Source organism: Panicum hallii, chromosome 7 (assembly GCF_002211085.1).
Source record: "Panicum hallii strain FIL2 chromosome 7, PHallii_v3.1, whole genome shotgun sequence".
Lineage (NCBI taxonomy): Eukaryota > Viridiplantae > Streptophyta > Magnoliopsida > Poales > Poaceae > Panicum > Panicum hallii.
In genome coordinates, this window is record NC_038048.1 from 10745327 (window position 1) to 10770023 (window position 24697).

At 46.5% G+C, this 24697-nt stretch overlaps 1 protein-coding gene and 1 long non-coding RNA gene across 2 annotated transcripts; both read left to right on the plus strand.

Annotated features, from left to right (window-relative positions):
* Positions 1-2248: 2248 nt before the first annotated feature.
* LOC112900483 lies at positions 2249-6056 on the plus strand (the record flags this gene model as incomplete). The annotated part of the gene is made up of 3 exons (XM_025969344.1): positions 2249-2844; positions 3686-4404; positions 4774-6056. Coding segments are annotated over exons 1-3 (2598 nt in total), but the record flags the coding sequence as incomplete, so codon positions are not given.
* Positions 6057-7751: 1695 nt separating this feature from the next.
* LOC112901550 lies at positions 7752-10312 on the plus strand. Its single transcript, XR_003230321.1, has 2 exons — positions 7752-7783; positions 10065-10312. It is a non-coding gene; the product is annotated as an uncharacterized LOC112901550 (long non-coding RNA).
* Positions 10313-24697: the final 14385 nt, after the last annotated feature.

The following is a 24697-nucleotide window of genomic DNA, read 5'->3' on the forward strand; positions in this document are numbered from 1 at the left end:
TCACTAGCAACACCATCCCCTTGATCTATAAATAGGACCCCCCTTTTTTGCCATCCACCCATGAGCAAGTTAGATAAGTTGTGGTAAGCTTAGTGTGGACTAGCCACTTAAAGGTTGTGCGTTCCTTCGTGACTTTGTCGCTCCAATAAGGTACGTGTTAGTCTCCTGGTTAAACTTGAGTACTTAGTATATAGGTTGTGATTCATCTGTTGGTAGGCTCCACCTCGCCATAAATCAGGGTCGTCGCACACAGCGCCGGCCGAGATATTTTTCCGCCGCGCGAACCACCTCACCTCATTTAAAAGGAAGCCGACGCACCTCCCTGCCGTCCCCACCCGTGCTCGCTTTCGCTCGCGCACGCGCGACACACCGGCCCACGACGGGACCGCGCACTGCCGCCGCACCGCGCCGTGCCGCCCACCTCCGCGTCCCCACCTGCCCACGCCGCTGCAGCGTCCTCGCCGGCTTTGCCGCCTCGACGCTCGCGTCTTCAGTGCTGCCACTGTTGAGCTGACGGCGAGCTGCCGCAGCCCACGCCGTCGCCGTCCCTGTGCGACGCCGCTGCTGCTCTCCTTGCCTATAAAAGGAGCGAGGCCGTGATGAACTCCATCATCAGCCCAAACACACCGAGCCGCTTCACTTTGCTAGCTAAACCACTTCTCCCGAGCCCAGTTCACTCACGAGACGAAGCTCCAACAGTTGACCCTCTCCTCAAATCATGTACTATCTATTTCCCCTATTTTCATCTCCATTTGAGCTTATTTTATAGCTTGCTTGTGTTGTTTGCCGGTTGTGCCGTTTCCGCCGTAGATCACGGAGTGATCGAGGAGGAAGCCGGCCAAGGAGTACGAAGGTCAGTACAGCGGGCCGGAGCCAGAAGACCCGTACCACGAGCAGGAAGTCGCCGCCGCCGACGCATACATAAGCGAAGGCAAGTTTCATTGACCCCTACGTGAGCGGTTGCATCCATGTGAGGACGTCTAGTTGTAGTCCTGGTTTAGGATCGATTACATATATCAGTGCTGGAGTGATTGAGCGTGTTCATACATGCATATGAGTAGTTATGCATATCCAGAGTTGAGACTAGGATATGAAGGGTTTTGGCTGAGGCTAGGGCAGCTGGGTATGCTGGAGCCGGCGCTACCGTGGTGGTAGACTGGCAGGTGAGTGCTACCGTGGAGGTAGGCTCGAGTTGACATGTTGAGGAATGGTTGCTGCCCTGGTGAACCATAAGAACCGAGTTGTTTGACATCTCACCTAGCTTACTTTAGTACGACCACAGGTTCCGTTATGGGCCGGACTTAGCCTAATCCACTGGTTAGCCTGACGGTCGCAGGGATGGTTCACGGGTATAGACCATTGGGGTCAGGACCCGAGGTTGTGCGGCCGGGCTGGGGCGTGACCACGGCTGGGTGTCGGCTATGTCGGTTGTCCGTTCGGGCAGTCGAGCTTGTGGGTACAGTGTACGACCTCTGCAGAGTGTAGAATCCATTCGAATGGTCCGTGTCCATGGAATGGACAGGCTACGGTGTGGTCCTGACAATAGTGAGCTACTACTGTGGGTTGTGTCGGGAAGAGTTGTATAACCTAAGTTGCATACTAATGCATTATGATTAATGTGCATCGTGCATATCATTCCCTCCCGTAGGGTGAGGTGGAACTTGCTGAGTACTTTTGTACTCACCGTTTATGACTTGTTGTAGAGGATCCTAATTTTGTGCCTGAGGAAGGCGAGTAGTTCGTGCCCTATACCCAAGTCTGGAGTGGTGCCGTCGCAGTAGAAGCCACCATGTCAGATGAAGAGTTTACCCTCGCGTTTATCACCGCTATTGTTGTATTCCTAGTTTATGTTATTATTGTAATCGAACGTATTAAATAAAGCTATGTATGACTGTGGCACCACTTGTGTAATGTATTTTCGCCAGAGACTGCTTTCTGGTGTTTAAATACATGTTTAGCTCTGGTTGTTTAGACCGGGGCGTTTCAAGTGGTATCAGAGCCATGCTTGGCTGTAGGACACGAACCGGTAGTAACGATGACCGTAGGAGCCCTAGGATGGTCAATCCATGAGACCCTATTAGTCCTTAAAACTTTATCCTTATTATGCTAACCCTACCTTTGTAAGTTAGATGGCGGATGACTGGACACCACCTACTGCATCAACGAAGATGGATTTCCCAGGGTGCTTTATGCTGCCACGGTGCGACTGGGTATTCCGGAACGACCGGAGTATGCGGGTCGCGAGTTCATGGAGCATGGCACCGAAAGCTGTGAGGTCACCGTCCATATTGGCGCCAGTGATAAATACTTGGAAATGCAACCCTGGAGCATCACCGCCACTGGAGCCCGTATGCCTGACACCATTCAACTTGCAGCTCGCAAGGCACTGCGGTACCTGTGCCAGATGTTTGAATGGCACTTGGGTTCCACGCCCATGAAGTACTTTCCACCGTTGGATCGTAGCCGTCCTGCTTGGGCAGCGAGGATCCGCAACCTGGAAAGCCCCGCAGGGATAGAGAAGAACCCCACAGTTGTCGCTATGTCTGGCTATTTGCTTAGCCTCGACAATTTGTGCGACCAACTGCATCAGCGTGTGAGAGATTTAATCCAGCGTGCTGAGGGAGCGGAGTCCCGTTGGCATAAGGCTAAGCTGGCCTTAGCTCAGGCAGAAGCCCGAGCGGCTGAAGCTGAAAGCCGCCTCGCCGTGGCTGAAGATAACCTTAGAGAACAGGCAGATCGCCACAGCCAACTCCTTAGGGGTGTCTACCTAGTGGACCGTGCCAAGCGCAAGGAACGCCATTCCAGGACCGCCGCGGAGCCACCAATCCTGGAGGGGATCCCACTGTACCCTTTGTCCCAACCGCGCAGGAGGATTTGCGAATCAGTGCCGCCCACGCCTCCCGCGTCTCCCCGAGATCCCGGAAACAGTGACCCCGAAGACCGTGTGGTAGGGCTCAGTAGTCGAGTCATCCCGGCCGACCCTTAAAAGTCGAGCCGCGTTATTGTAATCCGTCGTGTCATGTATCCCTGCTTGTTTGAAAGAATGCTTGGTGCTTGAATGATTGTTTGTGTTGTGTGCTATTATATATATATATATATGCAAATCTACCCTAATAATAAATTAGGAGAGCCACCTAATCGTACCTTATCCCTCCTTGACCGCAGATGTCCCATCATTCGAGTTGAGTCCAGGGACTCCATGCTCAGGAAGACGGTGATGAGGTCAACCCGAGAAACCAGGCCCCTTTGAACGTAGCCCCAGGAGCACCAGAAAATGGACACCCACCGCCGCCACCTCCCCGTGCCCCAGCACCCATTGATCTGGCAGCCATACTGCCGCAGCAGAACCAACTCCTTCAAGTTCTTGTGACAACTCTCACAGCTCAAGCTCAAGGCAATCCTGGCAACAATAGACCTGCAATGCATCATGGCAATGGCAGCAGAATTGCAGATTTCAACCGCTTGCAGCCACCTAAGTTTGGAGGATCTGATAACCCTATTGAGGCAGATGATTGGCTGCGAGAGATTGAAATGAAGCTCGAGGTGGTTCATGCAGATGACAGAGACAAAGTTTTGCTCGCAGTACAACAGTTAAGGGGACCAGCCCTTGCTTGGTGGCAGAGTTACCGGGAAATAAATGAAAACGCTAACGAGATGGTATGGGGTGACTTTGTCAAGATCTCAGAGAACATCACATCCCCAGCAGTGTCATGAAGCTCAAGAGGGATGAGTTCAGAAAGCTTCGTCAAGGTGGTATGAATGTGACAGAGTATCTCCATAAGTTCACGGAGTTATCTCGTTATGCACCAGAGGATATCAATGATGACGAGAAGAAGCAAGAAGCTTTTCTTGGTGGGCTAAACCCTGAAATCAGGACCTTGGTTGAAGTCACCACCCACAGTGACTTTAATGCCATGATCAACAGGGCTATCACCACTGAGAGAAATAGGAAGGCAGAACTCAGTGAGCGCAAACGACGGTTTGAAAGCAAGAAACCCCAGCAGACGGAGAAGTTCCAGAAGACTCAGTATCCGGCTCACTCAGGCCAGAGGAGCCAGGGTGCAACCTCATTCAAAACGCACCCCGGTTCTTTCCAGAAGCCAGCCCAGTCAGCTCCGGTTATGCAGACCCAGAATACCTCCCGCACCCAACCGACTGGCGGAAGTCAAGTGACCAATGCGAAGGCCTGTTTCCACTGCCGCGAAGTCGGACACTACAGGGCCAACTGTCCGTATCTCAATCAGCCGGCCCCTTCTATTTTCTCCAACTCTGTTCAAGGGCCAAAGCAGCCGACGGGAACCAACCGTACAGCACCAGCTAGGAGCCAGCAGCAGTCCTTCGGCAAGGCAAAGGTGAACCATGTGCATGCTGAAGAGGCAGAGGATGCACCAGGAGTGGTTTTCGGTGAGTTTCTGGTCCAATCAACTCTAGCCTCAGTACTCTTTGATTCTAGAGCATCGCATTCCTTTATATCCTCCCACTTTGTGGAAAAGCATGATATCCCTACTATAGCCCTTAAGAGGCCGTTAATGACACGTTCGCCTGGAGGTAATATACCTTGCCACTTAGGCGTCTTAGATATCCCTATAAACCTAAGTGGGGTAGTATTCCTTGCCAACCTAGTAGTCCTTGCTTCCAAAGGGATAGATGTCATACTCGGTATGGACTGGCTCACCAAGCACCGAGGAAACATAGCCTGTGCTGAGAGAGCAGTGACAGTCACCAACCACCAAGGGTCAATAGTCACATGCCTAATCCGGTCTAGCCTATCAGACTCCATGGTGAACCACATTCAAGCAGAGTCCCCAGAGGATGTGCCAGTAGTTCAGGAATTCGCAGATGTGTTTCCAGATGAGTTACCCGGTATGCCTCCAGAAAGAGATGTAGAGTTCACTATTGACTTAGTCCCTGGAACCAAGCCTATAGCAAAGAATGCCTATCGGTTAGCAGCCCCAGAGCTTGCCGAGTTGAAGAAGCAGCTTGAGGAGCTCCAACAAAAGGGATTTATTAGACCTGCTGCTTCTCCGTGGGGAGCCCCAGTGCTCTTTGTGAAGAAGAAAGATGGAAGCATGAGACTTTGTGTGGACTACCGTGACCTGAATGCAGTCACCATCAAGAACAAGTACCCTCTGCCTCGGATTGATGACCTGTTTGATCAGCTTAAGGGAGCTAAGTTCTTCTCCAAGATAGATCTGAGATCAGGCTATCATCAGCTCAGAGTACGACCAGAGGACATCCCTAAGACAGCCTTTAGGACCCGTTATGGCCAGTATGAGTTCACAGTGATGCCTTTTGGTCTAACTAACGCCCCTGCCTTTTTCATGACCCTCATGAATAAGGTGTTTATGGAGGAGTTAGATCGGTTTGTCGTGGTATTCATAGACGACATACTGGTCTACTCTAAGAGTGCTGAGGAACATGGACAACATCTTAAAGTTGTGCTGGGAAAGCTTAGAAAACACCAGTTGTATGCCAAGTTTAGTAAGTGTGAATTCTGGATGCAGAGAGTCAGTTTCCTGGGTCACGTCTTAACAGCTGAAGGTGTTGAAGTAGACCCAGAAAAGGTCAAGGCAGTATCAGAATGGAAGCAACCAACCTCAGTCTCGGAGATCAGGAGTTTGTTGGGATTAGCCGGCTATTACCGGAGATTTATAGAAGGTTTCTCTAAGATAGCCCGGCCTATGACCGAGTTGCTCCGAAAAGACGCAAAGTTTGTCTGGTCTGAAGCTTGCGAGGGAAGTTTTCAAGAATTGAAGAGGCGACTAACTTCTGCCCCGGTGCTAATTTTGCCAGATAATCAGAAGAGCTTTGTCGTTTATTGCGACGCATCCCGACAAGGATTGGGTTGTGTGCTTATGCAAGAAGGAAGAGTTGTAGCTTATGCCTCAAGACAGTTGAGAACACATGAGCAGAACTACCCCACCCATGACTTGGAGTTAGCCGCGGTGGTGCATTCCCTCAAAATTTGGAGACATTACCTAATTGGGAACAAGTGTGAGATCTACACGGATCATAAGAGCCTGAAGTACATTTTTACCCAGTCAGATCTCAACCTTAGGCAGAGAAGATGGTTGGAGTTGATCAAAGACTATGATTTGGAAATTCATTACCACCCCGGAAAAGCTAATGTGGTGGCTGATGCGCTCAGTCGTAAAGCGTATTGCCATCACCTAGTTATGCAAGCCCCAGAGCTGAGTGAAGAAATGAGGAAGTTGAACCTAAGGGTTATACGCCACTCCTGCAACCATAATCTTAGTGTTCATCCCATCCTTGATGACCAGATCAAGGAAGCTCAGATGGAGGATGAAAGATTGGTATGGATTAAAGCTCGCAACAGTGAAGGCAAAGCGCCAGATTTCCGGATAGATAAGGATGGAGTCTTGTGGTTCAAGAAAAGATTATGTGTGCCTAAGCAAGGTCATTTTCGCAGGACCATCTTGGATGAAGCCCATAACTCCACTTATTTCATTCACCCCGGCACTACGAAAATGTACCTGGACCTTAAAGAGAAGTATTGGTGGAATGGTATGAAGGGGGATATTGCCCGATTCGTAACTCATTGTGATGTGTGCAAAAGGGTTAAGGTAGAGCACCAGAAACCCAGTGGATTACTCCAACCGTTGCCAATTCCAGTTTGGAAGTGGGATGAAGTTAGTATGGATTTTATCACCGGTCTACCAAGAACCCAGAGCGGCCATGACTCGGTTTGGGTAATTGTCGATCGACTTACTAAGGTGGCACACTTCATCCCAGTACGTACCAGTTATGGAGGGGATAAATTAGCCAAATTATATATTGAGCGTATTGTGAAGTTGCATGGAGTACCTAAGAGGATTGTGTCAGATAGAGGCACCCAGTTCACTTCGAGATTCTAGGGCAGGTTACATGAAGCACTTGGTACAAAGTTGGACTTCAGTTCAGCATATCATCCCCAGACCGATGGCCAGACTGAAAGAGTTAATCAGATCCTTGAAGACATGCTAAGAGCCTGTGTTCTTACTTATGGCAAAAATTGGGAAGATAGTTTGCCATATGCGGAGTTCTCTTACAACAACAGCTACCAGTCCAGTTTGAAGATGTCGCTGTTTGAAGCCCTCTACGGGAGGAAGTGCCGCACACCGCTCATGTGGACTGAAGTCGGTGACCGCATTATTGAGGGCCCGGATTTTATTAAGGAAGCAGAAGAAAAGATAGCGGAAATCAGAGAGAATATAAAGGCAGCTCAGTCCCGCCAGAAAAGTTATGCTGATAAAAGAAGGCGTACTCTCAGCTTCGAAGTTGGGGACTATGTGTACCTTAAAGTTTCCCCAATCCGCGGCACACGCAGATTCCAGGTACAAGGAAAGTTGGCCCCACGTTACATTGGACCTTTCCCAATTATCAAGAAAGTGGGAGCAGTAGCCTATAAGCTTCAGTTGCCAGCAGAGATGTCAGATGTACACGATGTATTCCACGTGTCCCAACTCAGAAAGTGTCTGCGAGTACCAGAAGAACAGGTGGCCCCAGAAACAATCGACCTGCAGGATGATCTCAGATATCAAGAAGTACCAGTAAAAATTCTAGATATTGTGACGCGAAGAACCCGCAACTCAGCAGTCAAAATTTGTCGAGTCCAGTGGAGTGGGCATTCTGAAGCAGAAGCAACTTGGGAGAGAGAAGATGCGCTCCGAGCCGAGTTCCCCAGTCTCTTTAGTGGTGAAGCTGAATCTCGAGGACGAGATTCAACCTAAGTGGGGTAGGTTTGTAACATCCCAGTTTTCATCACTATTGAAAGAAATGCAAAGTAAGGGTGTTTGCGTAATTTTATAAAAGTACAAGTCCTTTTATGCAAATATTTGATTTACAAAAGTAACTTTTAAATTTACTCAGGACTAAAGTGTAAAAATGCGAGTCATGTCTATCCAATCATTATGACGAGCCTATCCCGTCATAATGACATGTCTATCCAACCATTATGACAAGCCTATCCCGTCATAATGACATGTCTATCCAACCATTATGACAAGTCTATCCCGTCATCATGACGTGTCATAAATGCTTGCATTTAGGTCCTGAATTTTATAAAGTTTTACCCTTTAGGACAAAAGCAATTCAAATCCGACTTTTATTCAAAAATTCATGTGTAAAAACATAAGTTTTGAGTTTTTGAATTTGAGCCCTAAAGCAATGTTGTAGAGTTTGAAAAACTCTTCAACTTTCGTGTTGGGAATTTCTTCATTTGAGTTTTGGATTGATGGAAAATTTTGCCTGACAGATGAGTCCCTGCAGTTTTCTGAAATTGCGCATAAGTCCTTGAGGAATTCCATTTCCCTTTCCCCTCTGTTTTCCTTCTCCGGTGCTTTCTTTATCTTCACTGGCAGCACCATCCCCTTGATCTATAAATAGGACCCCCCTTTTGCCATTCACCCATGAGCAAGGTAGATAAGTTGTGGTAAGGTTAGTGCTGGACTAGCCACTTAAAGGTGTGCGTTCCTTCGTGGCTTTGTCGCTCCAATAAGGTAAGTGTTAGTCTCCTGGTTAAACTTGAGTACGTAGTATATAGGTTGTGATTCATCTGTTGGTAGGCTCCACCTCGCCATAAATCAGGGTCGTCGCACACAGCACCGGCCGAGATATTTTTCCGCCGCACAAACCACCTCACCTCATTTAAAAAGGAAGCCGACGCACCTCCCTGCCGTCCCCCACCCGTGCTCGCTTTCGCTCGCAAACGCGCGACACACCGGCCCCACGACGGGACCGCGCACTGCCACCGACACCGCGCCGTGCCGCCCACCTCCGCGTCCCCACCTTGCCCACGCCGCTGCAGCGTCCTCGCCGGCTTTGCCGCCTCGACGCTCGCGTCTCCAGTGCTGCCACTGTTGGAGCTGACGGCGAGCTGCCACAGCCCACGCCGTCGCCGTCCCTGTGCGACGCCGCTGCTGCTCTCCTTGCCTATAAAAGGAGCGAGGCCGTGATGAACTCCGTCATCAGCCAAAGCACACCGAGCCGCCTCACTTCGCTAGCTAAACCACTTCTCACGAGCCCAGTTCACTCACGAGACGAAGCTCCAACAGTTGATCCTCTCCTCAAATCATGTACTATCTATTTCCCCTATTTTCATCTCCATTTGAGCTTATTTTATAGCTTGCTTGTGTTGTTTGCCGGTTGTGCCGTTTCCACCGTAGATCACGGAGTGATCGAGGAGGAGCTGGCCAAGGAGTACGAAGGTCAGTACAGCGGGCCGGAGCCAGAAGACTCGTACCACGAGCAGGAAGTCGCCGCCGCCGACGCGTACATAAGCGAAGGCAAGTTTCATTGACCCCTACGTGAGCGGTTGCATCCATGTGAGGACGTCTAGTTGTAGTCCTGGTTTAGGATCGATTACATATATCAGTGCTGGAGTGATTGAGCGTGTTCATACATGCATATGAGTAGTTATGCATATCCAGAGTTGAGACTAGGATATGAAGGGTTTTGGCTGAGGCTAGGGCAGCTGGGTATGCTGGAGCCGGCGCTACCGTGGTGGTAGACTGGCAGGTGAGTGCTACCGTGGAGGTAGGCTCGAGTTGACATGTTGAGGAATGGTTGCTGCCCTGGTGAACCATAAGGACCGAGTTCTTTTGACATCTCACCTAGCTTACTTTAGTACGACCACAGGTTCCGTTATGGGCCGGACTTAGCCTAATCCCACTGGTTAGCCTGACGGTCGCAGGGATGGTTCACGGGTATAGACCATTGGGGTCAGGACCCGAGGGTTGTGCGGCCGGGCTGGGGCGTGACCACGGCTGGGTGTCGGCTATGTCGGTTGTCCGTTCGGGCAGTCGAGCTTGTGGGTACAGTGTACGACCTCTGCAGAGTGTAGAATCCATTCGAATGGTCCGTGTCCACGGAATGGACAGGCTACGGTGTGGTCCTGACAACTAGTGAGCTACCTACTATGGGTTGTGTCGGGAAGAGTTGTATAACCTAAGTTGCATTACTAATGCATTGTGATTAATGTGCATCGTGCATATCATTCCCCTCCCGTAGGGTGAGGTGGAACTTGCTGAGTACTTTTGTACTCACCCGTTTATGACTTGTTGCAGAGGATCCTGATTTTGTGCCTGAGGAAGGCGAGTAGTTCGTGCCCTATACCCAAGTCTGGAGTGGTGCCGTCGCAGTAGAAGCCACCATGTCAGATGAAGAGTTTACCCTCGCGTTTATCACCGCTATTGTTGTATTCCTAGTTTATGTTATTATTGTAATCGAACGTATTAAATAAAGCTATGTATGACTGTGGCACCACTTGTGTAATGTATTTTCGCCAGAGACTGCTTTCTGGTGTTTAAATACATGTTTAGCTCCGGTTGTTTAGACCGGGGCGTTTCAGGTACCCCGTGAATACGTTATCTTGATAACGTATGTTAATGTTGTCTGTACGGTGGTAATTGTACAGATGTTGTTTCTATAGTGAACAGTAATGTTTGGGGACGCTTTTATGACATGCTGGCATGAAAGGTTCATAAATATATATCTTGTGGTTTTCTGCAGGTACATTAACCACGGTTAAAATAGGTTAAGACGAATAGGATTTATCGATTAGATATTACAGGGAGAGACGTATTTATATTGTGCCACTGTAACTAACCACGTAAGACCAAGATTACTTGGCAGTTATTTTTGTTTGTGAGGACATGTAGAACGTGCATGCATCATGTTATCTTGGATTGATTTGATTGCCTTGTTTGTTATGTTATTGTACTAAAATGTGTGCTTGTATCTGAATGCCTGCCTAGACTTGGTGTTGTAGGAGCCAACGTAATCTGCTAGGCTAACCGAGAGTTGAGAATATCTTTTGTGAATCAAGTGAGTTGGGTCATGTTTGGACCTTATCGCTGATCTTAGTTTGATAGCCAAATCAAACCCTTGATCATGTTTTGAACCTGTTTTGGCAGAACTATTGAGCTTTTCCTTTGATGGTTAAACCTTGATAATCATCAGCAAACCCTTCAATCCATAATTCAGTGATTCATCTATTCTCTCTTGATGTTGTACCATATATTGTTGGCTATTCTGGTTACAACATCTGAAAGATGCACCTTCAACTTTTGCTCAGATAATTTTGGATGAATTAAAAAGATGTATGACAATAATTACTTTTGGATACAAATCTTCTGGCAAAACTCATGCATCATAACATATATCATCTTTGGTTAGTGCATGGTGTTGCATCATCATCGAAAATCCGTAGACTGACTAACAGGTGTGCCTCCAGTACAACTTTGGGTTGTCTTGGGTTTCCTAAGGTCTATCCACATAAAACATAGCAAGCATGCCAATTTCACACTAGAGTCTAGTGTCTATATCTCTTATTACCTGAATGTCACATTCTTCCTTGTTCTATTCCCTCGCGCGCACCCGCATTCATGTTCTTTTTCCTTCTCCGCTCGACTATTTTGCCGGAGCTCCTCTGTCCACCGCCCTCAGCCGCCTCTGCTGCTCCTCCTCTCCAATTTCGTGCTCCACCAACACCACCGCATCTTACTACCCTTCCTGACCTGCTCTTCTTCCTCCTCCCGCACGCGCGCAGCCCTGAACGCCGCGCCTACGATCTCACTCCCCTCCGCTGGGCACTTCCAATGTCCGCTGGGCAGTCTCGGGTATGGAATGCAACCGTTCAAAAAATAGAACTTGTATACAAAATCTACTTGAACAGAAAGACTTTAATACAAGTTAGGAACACTAAATGCGGAAGCAATCTAGCACACAAGTAGATCGGGCAAGAATGCTAGACGGTGGTAAGTATAACAAATGCACAAATAATGAAGTAAGGTAATCAAACACAAAGGACACAAGATTTTCACCCGAGGTTCGAATCCACTCAAGGATTCTACATCCCCATTGAGGAGTCCACAAAGGACCGGGTTCCTCTCAACCCTTTCCTCTCTCAAGCAACCACAAAGGTCAAACTTGAGCTCTTTAAGAGCAACAAGGGTAATACAAACTTCTCAAGATAACCACACCACGAGTTGGTTGTTCTTGAGCACCTCTAACCATCTAGGAGCCAAGCTCCAAGAGTAATAGATGCGGAAAGCTATGGAGAGTGCCAAGAGATGCCCAAGAGAGGTGAATCTCATGGGGAAAACTCGAATCTTGCTTGGATCTTGCTCAAACACAACCCTAGACCAAAGATTTGGAGTGGAGAAGCTAGGGTTTCACTTTGGGGAGCTTCGGAGTGCTTGGAATGTGCTTGAGGCTCAGTTTGACTGGCTAGGCAAGAGAGTTTTTCATTTGGGTTCGTGGGGGTATATATAGTGCCTCACTGAAAACTAGCCGTAACTAGCCTAACGGCTAGTTTTCAGTGTCCTGGCGGACTGTCCGCCAGGAGCTCTCAGATTTGCATAAATTGCTTCAAGGCTTAAATTCCGGATTTGGTTTATTGGTGATCTTCCACACACTTTCCATATCCCCCTTGATAGTACGATATACCTAAACTCAAGAAAACATAAAACAAAGAATTATCTCCGCTTGCAACACCTTTCTTGAACCGGTACCGTTCTCCAAATTTGAATAATCGTCGAGATTCATTCCTTTTCTTTTCTCCTTTTTGGTTTCTTTGACCCCTGCTCATTACACTCAATTGAAATATTAGATACTCATTTAGGTTGTTATTAATCACCAAAATAGGTCATTAGGCCTAGATGCACTTTCAATCTCCCCCTTTTTGGTGATTGATGACAACCCAAATGAACCAATAAAAACAATGAATTCAATAGAGCTTGAGGAAATATATATGTGATGAGCTCCCCCTAAATCCATGCATCCACAAGATATACATGAACTCCATTTCATAATGAGCATACCAAATAAAGTTATAGCACCATGATGTAACCAAGATAATAGAATATCACATGATTAGATAAACATAGATAAGCAATAGCTTCACAAACATAGCATAGCATCATCTAGAAATAAGTTATTACAAGCCAACTTAGTTCAAATACGAGATAAGCAAAATAAACACATAGTCTCACATACATCCAAAGAGAGATAAAAATTTTTTGACACTCAAGCTCACCACGACTCTAAAAAGCATAGTCTCGTAGAATGCTAGGATACAATCTTCTCCCCCTTTGGCATCAAGCACCAAAAAGAGAAAAGATAAACGGAAGCTAGGAGCTGTGATTACTCATCATCCTCATCATCGTCATCATCGTCTCCTTCATCATATTGCTCTCACTTAGCTGGAAGGTCCCTAGGAGGAGATGGTGGAAATGCGGGCCAAGCCGTCTCCTCAATGCCAAGGTGGCGCTCAATCCTGTTGATGCTCTGTTGATTTGCTCGAGCGTGAGCGCAAACCACATTATTTGTGTTGCGGCATACCCTGAAGAGAGCCTTCAAGCCATGAACAAAAGCATTGTCTTTCTTGCGAGGATGAGCCCTAGAAGTGGGGGGCATCGCCGAAGTGGAGGGCATGCCCGGAGTGGGCTGGGGTGGAGAATGAGCTGACGGTGGAGACTCGCTTTCGGGAGGAAACTCTGGCTCCTTGGGAGGCTATGGACAATATGGTGCATGGACCGTGTCATATCCAAACTCCATTCCAGTCACGGCATTAATCATGCTTTGGATGTATGGAGCATAGATGACGGGATTACTGCCATGATGGAGCATGTACCTCATCTCTGTCCAGAAAAAGTGAAATACATTGAAGGACGGGTGATCGAAGTCCATAGCCAAGAGAAGCTTCACCGTTCCATGTATCTTTGTGCGATCACCTCTCTTGGGAGACAAGGTCTCCCAGAATATCTTGTTCATGGTCTCCATATATGGACGTAGTCCATGAGTCATTGACAAGTCTGGATCCTCATCCCGGTAGAGAGTCATAAGAGCTTCATCCGTTGGACTAATTTCATCCTGAATCTCCATCTCATCTAGGGTGTCATCAAGCTTGAGGATTGTTGCAAATTGCTTGTATGAAACCCAGAAAGCACGCCCTTGAAGGTTGAAGTGAATAAAGGACATCTTGCCTTCTCCTTCAAACCAAGTAGTGGAGCAAAATTGAGCAACTAGCTCATAGTTCCAATTTTGATTGAGGGCCAAGAAGTCATAGAGGCGTTTCTTCTCACATTCTCTTATGACCAACACAAAAGTAGGGTTATTCTTATCCCTCATTTCATCCCAATTTATGTACTTGGAGACGGTGATCGTATTCTTCTTCTCAATAAAAATGGATATGTACCAATCGGCTTGGAATTTGCTCCAAAATCTCCTATCCGTAATGTACTTCTCAAATGCATAAGGATTTTCCTTTCTTTCTTTAAATGCAGCACCCCCTTGCTTTGTGGTGTAGTCATTTCTCTTCACTCCAAGTTCACCGAAGTTGATCCTAGTGTACTCCGGTCTGTGCATGATGTACTTTCGGTAGAGTTGGAGTGGAGTGTAATCATCAAAGAGAGGAACCGACTCTTGAGGCCCATCTTCTTGTGGAGGAGCAGCCCTTTGGCCTCTACAGCTGGGTGCCCCATGGCTAGGACCACCCATTGGGCTAGCTCGACTAAGCAGTATTTTGCGTGTTGCCTTCCTTGTGCGCTTAGGTGGAGGAGCGACTTCCACTTCTTCAATCTCATCGGAATTGGAGTCGGAGGCGGGATCATGCAAGAACTTGGTCCTCTTCTCATGCACCATCTAGACAGGTATAGGAAGCATATTGCTTGGTTAGAAGCAATGAAAGAACGATTGTTGACAAACACGTGATTATGCGGGAAAAGTCAGAATAGAACCTACCTGGCGGACTGTCCGCCAGGAAGGTTTGGTTTTGAATATTCCCGCGAAAACATGCAATGTCAAGCACTAACTTGTTGAGGCTCAAACTTTGTAGGCATATTCTAGATGATAATGGAAGGCTAGAAACAAATTTTGAACAACTTTGGATGAATAGATTTGGAGATCAACTTGAATCAATGTTTTAGTCATGAAATGAACATGAACAAGTAAACTTTAGACCTAGCCATCCATTCTTCAAGATTTTCAAGGAATAGCATGCTCTACTTAGCAGGAATCCATAGCCAAAAGCATTCCTCAAGATATGCATCGAGTAGAAAGATCGATGGAAGATTGCATATACCTTGTTCTTGCCCTAGGTTGGACGAAAGAGGTTCCAATGGTTGGAAATCGAAGGGAGTAGGTCCTTGCAGCTCGTAGAGGGGCTCCCTTGCCATGGACCTTGCGGAGGGGTCGAGTTCTTGGCTCCACGAACAACGGAGGTGGTGTCCGTGGAGAAGAAGAGAGAGTGAGGGAGAGGGAGGAGATGGTGTTGTGTTTATGTGGGTGAAGAGAGAATGAGGAGCCACGCCCAAGGTATATGACCTCTTGGTCTCTCACCCACGGACATGAGACAATGGGACCACGAGGAGACATGTTGGACATAAGAAATCGGCCAGCTCTGCTGGCTGGGCCCGAAGCATCCTGGCGGACTGTCCGCCAGGAGCTCTCAGCCAGTAGAAACCCTCATCTTCCAAGAAACCTATCCAAACATTCAAATAACCTAGAGAGTAGATTGGATGTATATGATATAAGGCATTAGGTATATAATACATGGTTTTCAAGACAACATCACATAAAATGACCATGTTAACCAACTTGATCCAATGATTAAGAAAATCCAAGATTTTTGCAAACAAACCATGCATTATTTTGAAAATCATTTTGTTTTTAAAAAATTTACCACTAGACAAGCAGGTGTGCAACACTTCATTCCACATTCATAGAATCAATGATGTTTAGCTCATTCCTTAACGCACAAAATCTTTTCTCATCTAAGGGTTTGGTGAAGATATCGGCTACTTGGTCATTTGTTCTCACATGAGAGATCTCTATGTCTCCTTTAAGATTATGATCTCTCAAGAAATGATGCCGGATATCTATGTGTTTGGTTCTAGAGTGCTCACATGGATTTCGGCTATTTTAATGGCACTCTCATTATCACATAGGAGTGGAACACGGTTAAAAGTGTAACCGTAATCCTTTAGAGTTTGTCGCATCCAATAGAGTTGAGCACAACAATGTGCGGCAGCAACATACTCCACTTCGGTCGTGGAAAGAGCAACGGAATTTTGTTTCTTGGATGCCCATGATACAAGGGACTTACCCAAGAATTGGCAAGTCCCGGATGTGCTCTTCCTATCAATTTTGCATTCGGCATAATCCGCATCGGAATAGCCAATTAGTTTGAAATTGGAACCTTTTGGATACCAAAGACCTAGGTAAGATGTATGAACTAAATATCTTATGATTCTTTTAACAGCCCTCAAATGGCATTCCTTAGGATTTGATTGAAATCTTGCACACAAACAAACACTAAGCATAATATCGGGCCTAGATGCACAAAGGTAAAGCAATGAGCCAATCATGGATCGATATACCTTTTCATCCACGGATTTACCTCCAATGTCAAGGTCAAGATGTCCATTTGTGCCCATGGGGGTTTTGATTGGCTTTGCATTCTCCATGCTAAACTTCTTGAGTAGGTCATGAGTGTACTTGGTTTGGCATAGGAATATTCCTTCCTTGAGTTGCTTGACTTGAAATCCTAGGAAGAAGTTCAACTCTCCCGTCATAGTCATCTCAAATCGCTTGATCATTGTTTGACTAAACTCATCACAGCAAGCTTTGTTAGTAGAACCAAATATAATATCATCAACATATATTTGGGAAACAAATAAATCGTCACCCACTCTTCTAGTGAATAAAGTAGAGTCTGCTTTGCCAATTTTAAAACCATTTTCAATGAGAAAATCCCTAAGGCATTCATACCATGCTCTAGGTGCTTGCTTAAGCCCATAGAGTGACTTATGGAGTTTGTAAACATGGTTAGGATACGCTTCTTCCTCGAACCCCGGTGGTTGCTCTACATGTACCTCTTCCTTGATTGGGCCATTCAAGAATGCACTTTTGACATCCATTTGATGGAGCTTAAAGTTATGGTGAGTAGCATGGGCAACAAGAATGCGAATTGACTCGAGCCTAGCTACGGGTGCAAAAGTTTGATCAAAATCCAAACCTTCGACTTGTGAATAACCTTTTGCCACAAGCCGTGCTTTGTTTCTTGTCACCACACCATGTTCATCTTGTTTGTTGCGGAACACCCACTTGGTTCCAACAACATTTTGCTTGGGTCGCTCCACCAATGACCACACTTCATTTCTCTTGAAGTTGTTGAGCTCCTCTTGCATGGCCACTACCCAATCTGCATCTCGTAGAGCATCTTCCACCTTAAGAGGTTCAAGAAAAGAAACAAAGGAGTAATATTCACAAAAAGTAGCAATACGAGAATGAGTAGTCACTCCTTTTGCAATGTCACCAAGGATGTTGTCCGCAGGGTGATCCCGTTGAACACTTTGGTGCACTCTAGGATGTGGCACTTGATTTCTTGACTCCTCTTGTTCATCATCCTTCTTTTCTTCATCTTGTTCAACACCTCCCCCTTGATCATTGCCATCTTCTTGATGATCATCATCTTGAGTTGGAGGAGATGCGTTGGTTGAAGATTGTTGACCTTGATCATTGTTTGATTCTTGAGGACGTACATCTCCAATTGACATGTTTCTTAAGGCTGCACTTGGAGCTTCTTCATCATCTAATTCATCAAGATCAACTTGCTCTGCTTGAGAGCCATTAGTCTCATCAAACACCACATCACATGAGATTTCAACACACCCAGAGGTTTTGTTGAATACTCGATATGCTCGTGAGTTTGAATCATAACCAAGTAGAAAACCTTCCATAGCTTTAGGAGCAAACTTAGAACTCTTAGCTTTCTTGTTGAGAATATAACATTTGCTTCCAAAAACTCTAAAGTATGAAATATTAGGCTTGTTACCGGTGAGAAGCTCATAGGGAGTTTTCTTTAGTAGACAATGAAGATACAGCTGGTTGATGGCGTGATAAGTGATATTGACTGCTTCCACCCAAAACCGGTCGGAGATCTTGTACTCATCAAGCATTGTCCTTGCCATCTTGATGAGCGTGTGGTTCTTCCTCTCCGCCACCTCATTTTGTTGAGGTGCATAGGGAGCGGAGAACTCATGCTTGATTCCGTCTTCATCCAAGTAGTCATCTACTTGAGTGTTCTTGAACTTGCTCCCGTTGTCGCTTCTAATCTTCTTGATTCTTAAGTTGAACTCATTTTGAGCTCTCCTTAAGAACTTCTTGAGAACTCCTTGTGTTTCACTTTTATTATGCAAAAAGAATACCCAAGTGAAACATGTATAATCATCAACAATGACTAAACCATATTTGTTACCGCCGATGCTTATGTAGGCAATAGGACCAAACAAGTCCATATGAAGTAGTTCCAATGGTCTACTTGTTCTCATGATGTTCTTGGCGGGATGGCTTGACCCAACTTGCTTTCCCGCTTGACATGCTCCACAAGGCCTGTCTTTCTCAAACACAATGTTGGTTAGTCCTATGACATGATCACCTTTTAGGAGCTTGTGAAGATTTTTCATACCAACATGGGCTAGGCGGCGGTGCCACAACCAACCCATGTTGGACTTTGTGATTAAGCATGTATCAAGTTGAGCTTTATCTTTGGTGAAGTCCACTACATAAAGCTTTCCCTTTAGTACACCCTTAAATGCAATTGAACCATCACTCCTCCTTGAGACGGTCACACCCTCATTGGTAAACATACAGTTGTAACCCATGTTACAAAGTTGTGATACGGATAATAGGTTGTAGTCTAAGATTTCAACAAGAAAAACTTTTGAAATGAAATGTTCGGAAGATATAGCAATGTTACCAAAACCCAATACTCTTCCTTAGCTATTGTCGCCAAAGGAGATTAAGTCGGTTGGATCGTCGTTCTCTTCATAAGTTGAGAACATGCTTCTTTCTCCGGTCATGTGGTTGGTGCATCCACTATCAATGATCCACTTCGATCCACCAGAGGCATAGCCTTGCAAAAAAAGTTTAGGCTTTGTTTTTAGGTACCCAAACTTGCTTGGGTCCTCTCACATTAGTTACAAGTGATTTGGGCACCCACACACAAGTCTTTGGACTCTTACGTTGTGCCCCAACATATTTAGCAAAGACTCTTTGCAGCCCAGCAGCTTCGTGGCATTGCTCACATTTGGTGGGATCATTATTGTGCCATGCAGCCAGATGCACATGTAGTCACATGGGAAGAGTTTCGGACCGCCTTTAGGGCGCATCATATTCCCGAAGGGCTCATTGAATTTTTAGCTCTTACCCAGGGGACCCGCACCGTAATGCAGTACGCACAGGCCTTTAATCACCTGTGTCAGTATGCGGGTTATCATGCAGACACCGATGCCAAGAAGCGAGATTGTTTCCATCGTGGCTTGAACACCAAGCTCAAAGAATGACTGAATCTTGTTAAGACAGACACCTTCAATGAGTTGGTCAACATGGCAATTACTCAGGAAGATTGCATGTCAGCCCATCAGGCTGAGAAGAAGCGGAAGATACCCACTGGACCCTCAAGTGCTCAACCCCCGAGGTATCGGTTAGTCCTGAATACATCTCCACAAGCCCCACCCCGAAACAATCTATCAGGCAGATGGATAGCTACACCCCCTCGGCAGTCTAGATTCAATATGCCACTAGTGCCTCAGCATCAACAGCAGCAGCAATAGCTTGGATCAAGGCCGAACATTCCGCAGCTCAACCAGGGAAACAACAACAATCATTGTTTCAATTGCGGCAGCTCATCGCATTTCATCAAGAATTGCCCTCAACCTAGGAAATCATTCCAAGGGCAGACTTCCAACCCAAGCAGCAAGGGCAAAGGCAAGAAGCAAACTGTACAAATCCGCCAAGGGAGGGTGAATTTCACAACTTTCTCCGAACTTCCTAAGGGTGCACCAATAATGACGGGTACTTTCACTATACACCATCAACATGCAGTTATACTTTTTGATTCCGGTGCAACCCATAGCTTTATCAGTCCAGAGTTTGGAACAAAAGTAGGCTTGGATTTCTATCATACTAAAGGAACATATATGATAGCGACTCATGGCGGTAAAATTGCTTCCAATCCAATCTGTAGAGATGTGCCAATTCAATTGGATAGCAACCTGATAAAGACAGATTTAATTTTGTTAAACCTAGAAGGAATGGATATCCTACTTGGTATGGATTCGATGACTAGGCACCAAGTATCATTAGATATCTCTTCTCGAGCAGTTGAGATAGACTCATCTGATTACAGAGCTACTATTCTATATCTTCCACAGCGGGAGTATATCAACTCTTGCATTTATGCCATAGAAGGGATCAAGCTTGAGGACATCCTGGTCGTATGTGAGTACCCAGATGTTTTTCCGGATGATTTGCCCGGGATGCCTCCTGATAGGGACATTGAGTTTATTATAGATTTACAACCTGGTACAGCCCCCATCTCTAAAAGACCATATCATATGCCACCCAATGAGCTGGTAGAATTAAAAGTTCAACTTCAGGACCTTCTTGATAAAGGTTTTATTCATCCAAGTGCTTCACCATGGGGATGCCCAGCCCTGTTTGTGAAGAAAAAGGACCATAGCCTCAGACTATGTGTGGACTATCGCCCCCTCAATGTAGTAACCATAAAAAACAAATATCCTCTTCCCCACATTGACATCTTGTTCGATCAATTAGCTAGAGCCAAGGTATTCTCCAAAACTGACCTTCGCTCTGGATATCACCAGATAAAGATTAAACCCAACGACATCCCAAAGACAGCATTCTTCACCAGATATGGACTTTATGAATATCTGGTTATGTCCTTTGGTCTTACCAACGCACCAGCATATGTCATGTATCTCATGAACTCTATCTTTATGCCGGAGCTCGATAAATTTGTCGTAGTATTCATCGACGATAAATTAGGGTTCTTTTTGTAAATTGTGTGTAAATGGGAGATAATTTCAAAAATGTATGAAGAGTTTATTTGCAAACGTAAGTTTTTACTCTTTAACCATTTTAAGAAATATAAATACTCCAAGACTTCATTGAAAAGGTAAAATTTATTTTGGATTTATTTGAAATTGAATGATTTGTTGGCTTTTAAAAATAATTTCAAAACCCTAACTCTTTTGAAGTTGGACCCTAAAGCAAAGTGGTAGATCTTTTTAAGCTTTACACTTTTGATTTTGGGCATATTTTCATTAGAGCTATAGTTTGGAAGAAACTTTTACTTTACAGTGAACTCCTTGAACTTTTGTAAAATTTACAAACAGGTCCTCATCTTCTTTCTCCTGCTTCCCCCTCACTGTTTCTCTGCAACGCCGCCCCCCGCCCATCGCCGGCGTTTCCCCCGGCCGCCAGCTGCCACCTCGCCGCTCTTCCTGCACCACCTGGCCCCCAGCTCACCCGCCCGCCGCTCGCCCAACCCTGCTGGCTCCTCCTCGCGAGAACGCATCGTGCCGCTGCCTGCCCGAGCTGCCACGCACGCCGTCAACCACCAGCAGCTGCTTGCCGCCTACCCGCGTGCCTCTTTTTGTCTTTGGAACATGCCCAGTGAACTTCTCCCTTCTTCTATTCCCTCGCACGCACCTGCATTCCTGTTCTTTTTCCTTCTCTGCTCGACTACTTCGCCGGAGCTCCTCTATCTAGCGCCGTTAGCCGCCTCCGCTACTCCTCCTCTCCAATTTCGTGCTCCACCAGCACCGCCGCATCTCACTGCCCCTTCCTGACCTGCTCTTCTTCCTCCTCCCGTGCGCATGCAGCCTCTAACGCCGCGCCGGCGATCTCACTCCCTGTCGCCGTCCTGTTTCTACTTGAACCAAAGTTCCACCCCTTCTCCTCCCTCGCCAAGAGCACCATCAGCACCACATCTCCACGCCGAAGCTCCCTGTTCAAGTCGATTAGGGACCCAATTGCAAGCCTCTGTTTCTTTCTAGGGTCTTTTCTATAAAATATCAAGAATCAATCAGCTACATGTCTGTAAGATACATGCCCGTCGACTACACACCCATCGGCCACACGCTCACCGGCTACACATCGATCGGCTACACTTCTATCGGCTATTTTTGCCAAAGAAAAATCGGGCCAATGCGCGCACAAGTAGTTACCTAGGTTGACACCTCAAGCAAGTATCAGCTAGGCACAGCTGATATAGAACACATCGATCGGCTAAACACAGCCGATGCAGAATGCACAGATCGGACTATGCTGATGCACAGATCGAACTTTTCCAATGCACACACGATCGGCTAGTTACGCCGATGCTCACACAGATCGGCTAAGGCAAGCCGATGCACACCCCAATCGGCTAGATAAGCTATCTGAAAAACATGCTGTGAAGTGGATCCAATTGGCTCTATAGTAACCTTCACCAAGTAGTCGTTTTGAACAAAGTTTCTACACCAGAAACTCTACTTAAGTTTATTTTTCAAATCTTTTTATTGTTTGTACAAATTAGTTAAGTCTTGAAGTGATGTATTGAATGTATTCTTGTTGGATTGCAACTTTATCATGAAAGCAAAATATTAAGATAACAATCATTTACTTCAAATCATTGCATATCATGTAGATTTGACGACACTCACCGACGGTACCTACAAGCTAATCCCGGAACCCGACGAGGGTATTTGTGAAGCTCAAGTGAACGTCGCTGAGGATCTTTCTGAAGCCCCGAACCAAGGTTTGAAAGACACTGACATCACTGACCCCAACCTGACCTGTGAAGGCAAGCCATGGTGCATAACCCAGTATTTTAAATTATGCACTTATATTGTTATATATCTATATTGTGCATTAAGTTATAGGAGTTGTTATGAAACCCTAGTTGCAGGAAACCTAGGAACCTATGTAATGTTTCTGAGTCCTTATCGAGTAAATGCTCTGCTAATAGGACCGGCAGAAGTCGAGTGATTTCCTATCACTCGCGCGATATAGGAGTTGATTGTTTACTTTTCTGCAATCACTATAAGGATCACGGACGGGGTTATATGTAGTATCATGGCTTGGAATGGTACCCTGTATATGTTGATCAATTTGATAAGGCCACAGTGTGTGGTAGTGGTGGTCAAGCGTTTGAAAGTATTAGCCACATACCGTAAATATTGTACGCGGTAAGCCTAGTACCTGATTGACCCGGCAAGTAGACATATCCCCCACCACTTGAATTTTGGTTTATATTCACATGCATCGATGTGTGGGAGTACGTTCTGCATAGCAGACGGGAGTACGGTCATACAGTTACGCTGTAGACGTACGTCCTGCACATTGGATGTGCGCATGGTCCTACAGTCGCTTGTGGTGGCGCTGATCCACGACCTGGAATATGAGGGAAATGGTTGTCCGGAAAGGAAAGTTTCCGAGCGTCCGTTTCTCGCGGTTATTGAGACTGCTTGATACTTCTGCCACATAGAGTAACAAGAGCAATAGTTGATGGAACAATATTGATGTATGCTTTAATACCTACCTTGCTTGTCTAGTATAGATGCCCACTTAGAATGGTTAATTGAACTAGAATCTGAAAGCTAAAATATGGAAATAAGGACATATTCTTTATTGTTTTTCAGCAAAAGAAACTTAAAGCCTTTCAACCTCTCATGGTCTAGTTATGGGCTAAGTATACCCAATTGACGGGTAAGCCTTGCTGAGTATTAGTATACTCAGTCTTGCTAGTAATATGGTTTTCAGGTATGTCATTCGAGGACTCAGTTGCTAGTTCCCCTTGGCCCTGACAGACCATTGGGTTGTTCCGTTTGAAGTGTGTTGAGGCCATGTCACCTGTATAGTGATGGTCTGCGCACTTGAGCTAGAATAATTCAAGCGGTTCTGCCACAGCGGGGCGCGGCCGGGGGAGGCCAGGCGGCACGACGGCTGAGGCGCGGTGTACAGGGCCGGTGGTGCGCACATGGACACAGTGGTCGGGGTGGCGGCGCGCGCATGAAGCGCGTGGGGCACGGCAGCAGGGAAGACGGTGAGCATGTGAAGCGCATGGCGCACAGCCAGCGCGCGCGTCGAGGTTGGGCCGGCAGCGGCATGTGGAGGTCAGCGGCGCTCATCAAGGGTGGCGGGCCGGCGTCAAGGGATGGGAAGGCGGCGGAGCGACCGGTTAGGGCGCGACGAGCGTGCGTGAAGCATGTGGGGCACGGTCGGCGCGCGCGTCAAGGGCAGGTTGGTGGCAGCGCGCGTGGAGGCCAGGGTGTCGACTGCGCTCGTCGAGGGTGGCGAGCCGGCGTCGAGGGACGGGGAGGCCGAGCGGCGGCCGGTGATAGGGATGGGGAGCTAGGCGATGAAAATCGATTGAGATCGACGTTGATAAGTCTCGGGGGTACTAAACTGCATAGTTTAGTATAGGGCGATGCCTAGGCCGGGTACTAAAATGTCTCCACTAGCGGAAAATTTTGGTGGAGGCAGTTTAGTACCGGGCATATCCTTGGTGATGAGGACATGACATGCTTAAATATGACCATTCAAGCACTATCGATGTCGAGTATGGCTTTTTATCAAGAGAGGGAGGATGGTGAGAACATGACACTCTTGCATACAACCATTCGTTGCAAAGATAAGGTGAGCTCATTCCTATGTATCCTTTTTAGTTATTTTGAAAATAGATTTCTACCTAAAGATACTATTATAATTAGAAACCATTGAGAGGATGAGGAAATACATGAAGGAAGACATGGAGGTGAAGAGGGCCAGCATTGGGCGTCTAAGCCAATTGGAGGCCCAAAAAAACTCAAGTTCGAGTCCACCTTGGAGTCCAGGAACAGTCCGTGTT